This window comes from Hemibagrus wyckioides, linkage group LG28 (genome assembly GCF_019097595.1).
Source record: "Hemibagrus wyckioides isolate EC202008001 linkage group LG28, SWU_Hwy_1.0, whole genome shotgun sequence".
In the NCBI taxonomy this organism is placed as follows: domain Eukaryota; kingdom Metazoa; phylum Chordata; class Actinopteri; order Siluriformes; family Bagridae; genus Hemibagrus; species Hemibagrus wyckioides.
This window is the reverse complement of record NC_080737.1, coordinates 3,252,024-3,262,023: the sequence shown is the minus strand read 5'-3', so window position 1 is coordinate 3,262,023 and position 10,000 is coordinate 3,252,024. Positions and strand designations below refer to the sequence as shown.

General features: G+C 39.5%; 1 protein-coding gene, 1 pseudogene and 1 gene segment (V, D, J or C); 2 read left to right on the top strand and 1 right to left on the bottom strand.

Moving 5' to 3' along the window:
• The window catches only part of LOC131348386 (serine/threonine-protein kinase/endoribonuclease IRE1-like), an 11,779-nt gene extending 9,928 nt beyond the window's left edge, over positions 1 to 1,851 (bottom strand). The window contains exon 1 of one of the 2 annotated variants that reach the window (XM_058383282.1): positions 1,589 to 1,851. The gene's annotated coding sequence lies outside the window, so the exon portion shown is untranslated. The remainder of the gene's footprint in view (positions 1 to 1,588) is intronic. The other variant, XM_058383281.1, reaches the window with a different exon arrangement.
• A 2,737-nt stretch (positions 1,852 to 4,588) lies between these two features.
• LOC131348662 (Ig lambda chain C region-like) lies at positions 4,589 to 7,882 on the top strand. The segment is given in 3 exon segments: positions 4,589 to 4,691; positions 7,183 to 7,203; positions 7,431 to 7,882. Coding segments are annotated over 3 exon segments (447 nt in total).
• A 1,077-nt stretch (positions 7,883 to 8,959) lies between these two features.
• Positions 8,960 to 10,000, top strand: part of LOC131348412 (immunoglobulin lambda-1 light chain-like) — a 12,078-nt pseudogene continuing 11,037 nt past the window's right edge.

The following is a 10,000-nucleotide window of genomic DNA, read 5'->3' as shown; positions in this document are numbered from 1 at the left end:
AGATGTTCCATTGAGTCTCGAGATTTTAATAGATTTTTCTATCCAAGTTCCTGTTTAGTTCTTCTCCCAGACTCCATGACAATCTTCTTCTCAGGTCTTTTCCTCATCATGCTTCCTGTTTCTGTCTTTCTCCAGTTTCTTAGTACAACTATTTTACTGAGAAAGCTAATGCATCGTGTTATGATTAATATTTAAAAAAGCCTGATAAAATGGGATGATCTGAACCAGGGGCGTTTCTAGGATTTGAAAACATCAGGGGCTGAGCCTGAAAGATCAGGGGCTAATTAGGGAGGAGGGGTAAGCAAAAATAACACATTTTGAAAGAGCATTTTTATGTAATATTGTTTAATAATAAACACAAATAAACAGTATCCAACTTTAAAAAATTTCATTCAATCTTTTGTCTGACTCCTCCCATAATTTCAGAGTCTTGCTGCTAAAAAAGGAGCTCATTAAATTGATTACATTTTCTCTCACACAGGTATGCAAGATTATCCCTGTTACAGCTTGTGTGTGAAGCAATGTCTTGTAGATCCTTTTTTTATTATTTTACATTAATCTATATTATATAACACCTCTTATTTCATTCCTCATTCATACTGCCACTACTATATGTATTATTCTTGTTTCTTTTTATTTTTTACAGCCTCTCTTCTCTTCTTGTTCTCTCATCTCTCCTGCTGCTTGTATCTTGTCTACTTCATGCTCTTGGGGACTTTTCTATCCTATTTCTTTGAGGGTGGAATCATCAGAGTGTATCTCCGAGACTGGACTTGAGTAAAACGGTCAGTCACCATACGAGTATTTCTAGTGCTGAGAATTCCTTTATCAATAGACAGAACAGCTGAATGATGGAGTCTGTTCTGGTCCATTGTTCACCTAAGCCATGTCTGTATTTTAACTTAAATGCTGCATTAGATGAATAATATAAAGTCATGATGTTCAGACTGTAATGTCTTAGTGATTTATATTTTATTTAGATCTATCTTTAAGCTTATTTAATTTAAGGCTTTTGTAGGTCTTGGGTATGGAATAATATCCAAAAGGGTCCTATATGTCAGGGGTTTTCAGAATCAGAGACAGTGGGCCTTCTTTTTAACACAACATATATTTGTTAGCCGACTTTTATCAACTGTGGTAACATTAAATGCTATAAATTAGACTATTATCTGAATAATAATTTTAGTCACGTGCTGTGTGAGTAGGTGTATTCGTCTTAAAGCAGCGCCGTGCAGACCGATAGGTGTATGACATTAAAGTATCGCGAGAGCGGTTCTAGAGCATAGTCGAGCGCATGCTCTCGCGGTATTTTGGCGCGCGCGCGCGTGCGGAAAGAGATGTCAGATGTCAGAAGAGAAACCGATCAACATTTACTTAATTCCTCTACACTCCGGTGGCAAAATACGAAATAAAACATTCGGGGCTAGATTAAAAACATTCGGGGCTAGATTAAAAACATTCGGGGCTTGATTAGCCCTAGCGACGCCCCTGATCTGAACTGATTAATCTAGAGATATTTTGTTTAATTGCCGCCAAAAGGCAACAGATCAGTAACAGATAATATAATAGAAACAAAAAGAAATCTTACATCTTACAGTTGACAAGTACTTGAGAAGCTTTTCCTCTAGGGTCCGGCTGTTTCAGAGCTCCATGGTCACTGTGCTGTGGTCACTATAAGGCCGCAAATTTTGTACTGTACAATAATTCCAGCAACTCGAACATAAAGCTAAACTCCGAACACAGAAAAGAAATGTACATGAGCAAAAAAAGCAAATCAAGCTGTTTGAATTTCACCGCCAGACTGCGCTAGCTACGCAACTTCCGGATCCTCCAGTAGGCAGGGCGTGTTCTTCTTTTATTGTAATAGCGGGACGGTGTCACGCAGTGCACTCTGGGAAAGGTAGTCCTTTTAGTAAAGCGGGGTTAATCCCGTAGATGAAAATAAACTGCATTGTCATAAACACCGCATTGTCCTTTCTGCCATGAGACCAAGCAGGATCGCGATGAACACACACGGATTTTTCAAAATGTTTTTGTTTACTTGGTTTACGTGGAGTACAGAATGGTTTCTTCAATTACTTATCATTTCCATAGTTAGACTTAGAAAATGTTATCCAGCGTGTTATTTAATGCACCAGAATGTGTTTAGAAGACAGATGTCTTAGATTTCTGTCTGCACATTAGATTTGTGTTGTTTTGTGTAATGAATATCTCCCGCTGTGTGTGGAATCAGATGCTGCTCTCCCGGTTCCTGTTCTGACCGTTCTCCCTCCGTCCAGTGAAGAGCTGAAGTCTAATAAAGCCACTCTAGTGTGTTTGGCCAGTGACATGTCTGTTGGTTTTGCTGATGTTCATTGGCTCATGAACGGGAACTCGGCAGGGGGACAAGGTGTTTCAGAGCAGCTGAATATGGAGCCACCATCCCTTGTTACAGCTGCATCCCTTTACAACGTACTGGAAAGCTCTGTTCTGGCCACATCAGGACTGGGTCTCACCGGAGGAACTCCAGCAATACCTCCATCTCTAGCTCTGTTTCTTTTGCGGCCAAAAAGGTCATCCCTGAGCATTACCTTGTGATGCCATAGGGCCTGTCCAATGCACTAGCTGTATTCCAGTTATTTATTAATGAAACCTGCATGGACCTATTAAACACATGGTAATGGTAAAAGCAGAGAATTCCACTGAGATTCAATCACCTTCCTAGTTTACCTTTAGCCACCATGGGGTAGAAATGGACATCAGCATAGTTCGGGCCGTCACTGAGTGGTCCCTCCCATTTAACATCAAGGAGCTTCCCATTGTTTCACATCTCCCTTTCATCTACATTGTTTCTGTTCCTTATACCATCGTGTTGTCTTGTGTTGTGTATTTTCAGATCTGTTTGTATTGTGGACTGTTTCTACTGTGTTTTGAATTTCTATCTGTTTAACAACCTTGCTTCTTCTCTCGATTTGGATTTGTTTGCCTTTTGTTCACACTATAAATGCCACATATGGATTCTACTCATACTGCCTATGACTCCAGGTTAGAGTGGCAAAAATATTCTTATTCATTTCTACTATTTTTATTAACACTTATAGAATACAGAATGATTTACAGTGGTACGAGTGAATGAGGTACAGCAGTGTTTTTGTTGTTGTTGGGGTTTTGAACACTGTGTTAAACACTTACTGCAGTGTTGCTCAGCTTGGTGATGTTCAGATTCTGATTGCTGTTTCTTCACTTGGGCAGTGACCTGAACAACCCCTTATAATCTCCTTATTTTCTTCAGTATATAAAAAACTATCCAATTTCCTTTGTCTCTGTTTTAAAAAAAAATCACAACCAGTAGTGCCAATAAAGTGTAGTGAAAATTTCTGTGTTCTCTGGAATAAACAGATTCCACAAGAAGCTCCCGAGTTTATGCTGTCTCTGTATTTATCAGGAGAGCTGTGAGTTAAATATGGAGACAGCACTAACTCTAGAGCTTCTTGTCGAGTTTTTCATCCACACGCTTGACATCTAAAGCATCTTCAGATATCAACTATCAGTGATCAGTTCCTCAAGTGGGTTCAGAATGATCAGAGCTCAACGTCTCGAGGATGTGCTTCAGTGTTTTTTCTATTGTTATTTTTCTTGTTATTGTACCAATGGAGTAATTAAACAGACAACTACAACAAGAATGGATCGAGTTCAGGTTTCATGCTACTCTATAAAATTCTACTGGATGGATTTTGTGGTTTTGTCTTATGATGTCCATCATTCATCTTTAATCTAAAGCAGAAAAGGACTCAGTGATCACTGTCCAGTTTAATGTGGTAAATAGAGAGAAGTAAAGTGATTTTTCTGAGATTCAGAATTTTAATGAACTGAAAAGAGCAAATGCTAAGAGTGTCAGGTTCTGATCACACAAATGTGGAACCTGCTGAAGGTTTAGTGACTCTGACTTGTACAAATGTAGACATTTTTAAGAGAAAGTATTTAAATGAAAACCTGAACACAGCTGCAGCAATTAAGTATATAATGAAGTTTAAACCAAATTGTAATCAAATGTTTTTATCAAATGTACATGAATGATGTGAAACATGTCACTGAGTCACTGACCAATGTCCAGTCAGTTTTAACAAAAAGACTTCATTCATGTAAAAAGTGACTGATACACTTAAATATAAACTGAGGAATAAATCTGGAGACACATTTGTTCTGCTGAAGTTCTAATGATGAGCACTGGTGTGGAAATTTTCCCCAAGAGACGATTCAGAGTCCTAATCAGTGTGTGGACGTCCTCTCTCACTCAGGATGCACCTGCTGGCCCCCGATCTGTAATTTCAGCTCCATGTAAATGATGCTCTTTCTCTCTTTCACTTCTCTCTGAGTGGAAGAACGACAAACTCTGGATGTTCATGATTAATAAAGATATTTTAGTTAAACTCTCTTAAGCTGTAGGATTCCACAGACGATATAAATCCAGACCATGATAACTTTGATTGTAAAAACTCAGTGTAAAGATGTAAAGATGTGAACTCTAAAGCACATGACAGTACTGTAGCTGTGGTGTGTGATGTTGAGCGTCTCCTCCCTCTGCCCCTCCTCCTGTCTCTCTTATAGCATGTCCCTGCAGTCTCTCCTTTATCTGCTCATCACACCGCTCATCTCTTCACTCAGCACCAGAGTCCCATCACACACGGACATCATGATTGCCAACTTGAGAGGTTTAGGGACGTGACCTAAATATAGCAAGCTCCAGCTGTATGTATCACTTCTTTCAGCAATCTAGTTGGAATGTGGAACTTTAGGCTGAACTGGATCACGGGATGCTGTCAGAGGTTGAACATCCATTATTTTGTTCCTGATACTATCAATTTTTTCAGTTAAGAAATGTATAAAGTCCTCACTACTAAACTGTGATGGAGCACTCTCTCCAGATATCTGAGGTTTTGTTAGTCTAGCCACTGTACTAAATAAGAATCTGGAATTGTTCTGGTTTATTATATCAGTTTGCTTGTCCCTAGCAGCTTTTAGAGCCCGTCTATAGCTGGACATACTGTCTTTATACGCAATTTTTAAAAAAAACTTCTAATTTAGTTTTTCTCCACTTTCACTCGAGGTTACGGGTTGCTCTCTTGAGGGTGTGAGTTTGACTATTGTACCATGGTGCAGGTGTTTTATCTCTGATCATCTCTTTAATCGGATGGGGGCAACAGTGTCTAGTGTGCTGGTGAAAATAGTGCATATGCTGTTAGTCACTTCATCTAGATCATTTATCTAGATCATAGGTGTCAAACCGTAGGGCAGTGTGGGGGCAGGTTTTCATTCCAACTGAGCAGAAGCCACACCTGATTCCACTTGTTTAATCAACTGATCTTGGCTTTCAAAAGACTCAGGTGTGGCTTCTGCTCGGTTAGAATAAAAACCTGCACCCACACGGCCCTTTGTGGATCCGGTTTGACACCCCTGATCTAGATCATCTGCATTTAGGGGTCTAGTAAGAAGTTGAGACAGATCCAGCAGATTGCTTGTGAATCTGTCTTTAGTGGTCAGACACGGCTAATACAGGTGCTACAGGTAGAGTGTACACTAAGAGGTGGTGGTCTGCGATATCATCGCTTTGAGGTAGGATATCTACATCAGTGATACCTGTTCCATGTGATATAATTAAATCTAGCATATGATTAACACAATGAGATGGTCTATAAATGTTTTGTTTAACCCCAAAGGAATTTAGTAAATTCAAAAATGCAGTTCCTAAAGCATCATTAGCATTGTCTACATGAATGTTAAAGTCTCCCACAATCAACACTGTCAAAATTAATCAATAAATTAATTAGATGTGCAAATTCTTTAAGAAAATCAGCGTAGGGCCCTGGGGGTCCTACACAGTGGCCAGAGCAAGATATAGTAGGGATTTATTATGTATGTCAGTGAGTGCAACATTAAGTATAAGCACTTCGAATGAGCTAAACCTGGGTCCTGTTTTCTGACTAATTGTTATAGATAGTTGCAACACCACCTCCACCACCAGTCTGACGGGACTCATGCTTATAGAAATATCCTGACAGAGTAGACTCATTCAGACGAATGTATTCATTTGGTCTAAGCCAGGTTTTGTTACGACAGAATGCATCAAGAATATAATCGGAGATCATTTCATTAACAATAAGTGCTTTAGGTGCAAGGGATCTAATGTAGAGAAGCCCAAACTTTAGAAATAGTTTTTGGTTGCTTATTTGGCCTTTTTCTGGATTTATGGTGATTAGGTTATTTCGAGCGCTTTTAACGAATTTATTCTTTGATCTCACTAATCGGGGAACAGACAGTTTCTATAGGATGAGCTATGTGTGCACTTGTATCAGTACGGTAAGTTGAATCGTAGTTATTAGAATTGACATCTGAGGTATGACTTACCAGTCAGATGGTGTGTAGTGTCCTGGAAATGTTGTCCAAGAGGACTGCTGCTTCAACTCTGCTAGGGTGCAGGCCATCAGCACGGTAGAGCCTAGGACGCTCCCAGAAAACATTCCAGTTATCAACAAAGGCTAATTTCTGAGCTTGACACCATGACTGTAACCATTCCTTAAAAGCAACTAGCATACTGAACCTCTCAATTCCTCGCTGGAAGGTGGGAAGTGGTCCTGACACAATGATCCTCGTCGTGGGCGATGTGTACCTTAAGTGTCTGTCATATGGCTTTGACTCAGGAGTGTTTACTGTCTAGCTACATAACCTTACAGGTCTGATAGATGAAATGTGTCTGAAATGGTTTTACCTCCAGCAGGTTCTGCTCTTCTAAAGCTCTAATTAGCTTGGTCACTGGGGTTTTATTCACCTCCATGACCAAGACCCTTCTAGCCTGGTTACTGAGTTTGGCCAGACAGCCAGCTGGAAGAAGTGTCCTAGTAGATGCAAACTTCTTCTATTTCACAATGATGTCAGATAATGATGTCCAGGAGGTGTCCCAGTAAAGACATGATGGTGAGTGCTAATCCTCCTAACAGGACGTGTGAACAGGACAGCGTATAACAGAGACGTGTGATTCACTGCCACTGGAACGGGATCTTAAAGGAGTGTGTGCTGATGGTAGACAGTAGAAGAGAGAGCTGAAGTCTGGAGGACGTTTCAGTGCTTCCGCTTCTGTATCTGAGGAGGTTTTTGTATGGGTGAAGACACTGAATGAATCACTGTGGTATTAAGGATCTTAAAAAGGAACAAAGCTGATCGTCAGCAGTAAGTAAAACTTCTCACCTCTTTTCTCCTACACTAGACTTCTACACTGCTTCAGATTCACACTTTTATTTATTTTTCCATTTTGTTCCTGATGTTCTGCCACACAGGCAGATTTATGGTTTCATTCTGAATGGAAGCATTTCTTTAAAAATGTCTTAGATTCCTGTCTGCACATTAGATTTGTGTTGTTTTGTGTAATGAATATCTCCCGCTGTGTGTGGAATCAGATGCTGCTCTCCCGGTTCCTGTTCTGACCGTTCTCCCTCCGTCCAGTGAAGAGCTGAAGTCTAATAAAGCCACTCTAGTGTGTTTGGCCAGTGACATGTCTGTCGGTTTTGCTGATGTCCGCTGGCTCGTGAACGGGAACTCGGTCACCAGTGGAGTCATCACCGGCTCTGTACAGCAGCAAGACAATAAGAAATTCACACTGAGCAGCTACTTGACCATCGACAGCTCCGAGTGGGACAACAGCAAAGTCATAACATGTGAAGTGTCTGCTGGAGGAAAAGCCGCATCAGTGAAGATTAACAAGTCTGAATGCAGTGAATGAACCTGATTATTGCTTTATACATATATCAATCTTTCAGAAAAAGTTTATAGATGTTATAGATGAATCTGTAGAAAGAAAGGATCTAAACTCCTGCATGTAATCAAATTAGAAGCTTAATAAAAGTGCAATCCTGAAAAAAGAGAACTGTGTCTGTATGTCCTTCATGCTGATACAGAAGCTTCGGAGTGTAAACAGTAACACGGTGCTGGAAAAGTTTAATCTTTACCTCAGAATTTTACAAAACACTGACAAGGTGTGGTTCAATGTGGTTCCATAACATGTTTACAAAATGCATCGTTTTAATTATTTTAGTACTACAAAAGAATACTGTATTTCTGTAACACACACACACACACACATCATGGATGGAGGAACACTCAGGAAACACCTGCTGGTCTGCAGTGTGTAATTTTAGCTCTATGTAAATGAAGAGCTTGTTCGTGGAAATGAAATGTGTTTAAACAAATCTGAATGACATTACTTCATGATGATAGAGACACAGACAGATCTTTGGCCAGACCTGGAGTGTGTGACCAATCAGAATGCAGAACTGAATAACACTGCGGTGGAAATATATTTTATCAGCATGTTTTATGCAGATAATTCTTACATACAGTACATTACAGTTTTAGGTAACAAAAAGTATTCTTATTTATTTCTACTATTTTCAGACTACAGAAGGATTTGCAGTGGTACGAGTGAATGATGTACAGCAGTGCTGTTGTTGTTGTTGGGGTGTTGAACACTGTGTTAAACACTTACTGCAGTGTTGCTCAGCTTGGTGATGTTCAGTTTGAGGTGATAGTTTGTGATTGCTGTTCCTTCACTCGGGCAGTGACCTGAACAACCCCATCTCCTGATTTTCTTCAGTATACAGAAAACTGTCCCATGTTTCTGTTTTTTAAAAAAAAAAAAGTGCAAATAAAGTATTAAATATTCAGTAAACATTTGTTTTTATCTTCTATTCATTACAGTTTATTAATAAATTACAGGATTTTGCATAATAGTTATACGTAATGTAAATGTAAACACTGTATAAATCAGAGATTTCTGCAATTTCAAATTACTGCTTCAGCACAGATGCTTTTAATAAATCATAGGGTTGATATGAGAGCAGCTGTTCTTCCCACTCGTCTGATTGGCTGATAGCAGCTCCAGGTCCCGCCTCTGAGGGTTTATGAGAGCAGCCTCTGCTCTGTTCATCACTCTGCTGATCACACTGACATCATGCTGCTCTCCGTCTGCACTCTGCTCTCTGCTCTGGCGTGTAAGATTCCTGCTGCTGCTTTCCTCTTCACACTGATACCTTTTTTATTCCTTATCATTCTCTTTTAAATGATAATGACACTCAGTGTTGCTTTATGTTGCAGTGGTCAGTTCACAAAAAGCTGTGACACAGAAGCCTTCATTTATAACAGCAGATGTGGGTAAAACTGTTACTATGGACTGTAACATCGCAAAGCCTGAAAACTTCTATGTCTACTGGTATAAACAGATTCCACAAGAAGCTCCAGAGTTTGTGTTGAGATTTTTTCATTCTCACAGCTCTCCTAATAAATATGGAGACAATTTTTCATCCTCACGCTTCACATCTAAAGCCTCTACAAATATTGACTATCAGTTAATAATCAGTAATGTGGAGGTGGGAGACTCAGCAGTGTATTACTGTAACACATGGGACAACTCTACTAAAGAGCACGTATCACAGTGATATACACCATGACAGAAATCTCCTCACTGCTCACACTCACTTCTGCTTTCACACAACACCAGAAACAACAAAAACCTGAACTTCAAATCACTGGAACTGAAGTGGAAACTCACTTGATGTTCACTGAAGACATTTTGAATTCTTCAGAGTAGAAGGTATGACCTTTTATTCCTCTTTTATGTAAACAGACACAGATGGTTTATGATTCTATCATGTTCTCAGTTCAGTTCTTTGGCTGTAATAATCTCAGTGTGATCAGGTGATCTAGATATGAGAGATTTACTAATGATTTCCTCTGATGTTTGTGATTAGTGACACTGCCTGACAGATACCTGATGTGGACATAAACTGGCAGAAAGTAAATCCCTGAGATGTTTGAAGGAATTTAAAGTTATCTTCTGTAAATTAGAACAAGAGACATTTGCAACAGCAGGATTCCAGAATGAAATGCAGTTTGCATCTAACCAGAAGTGCAAAGCAATAGTAAAGTATAAACATATGTGCAGATTTACAGAGAATATACAGTATTGGGACGT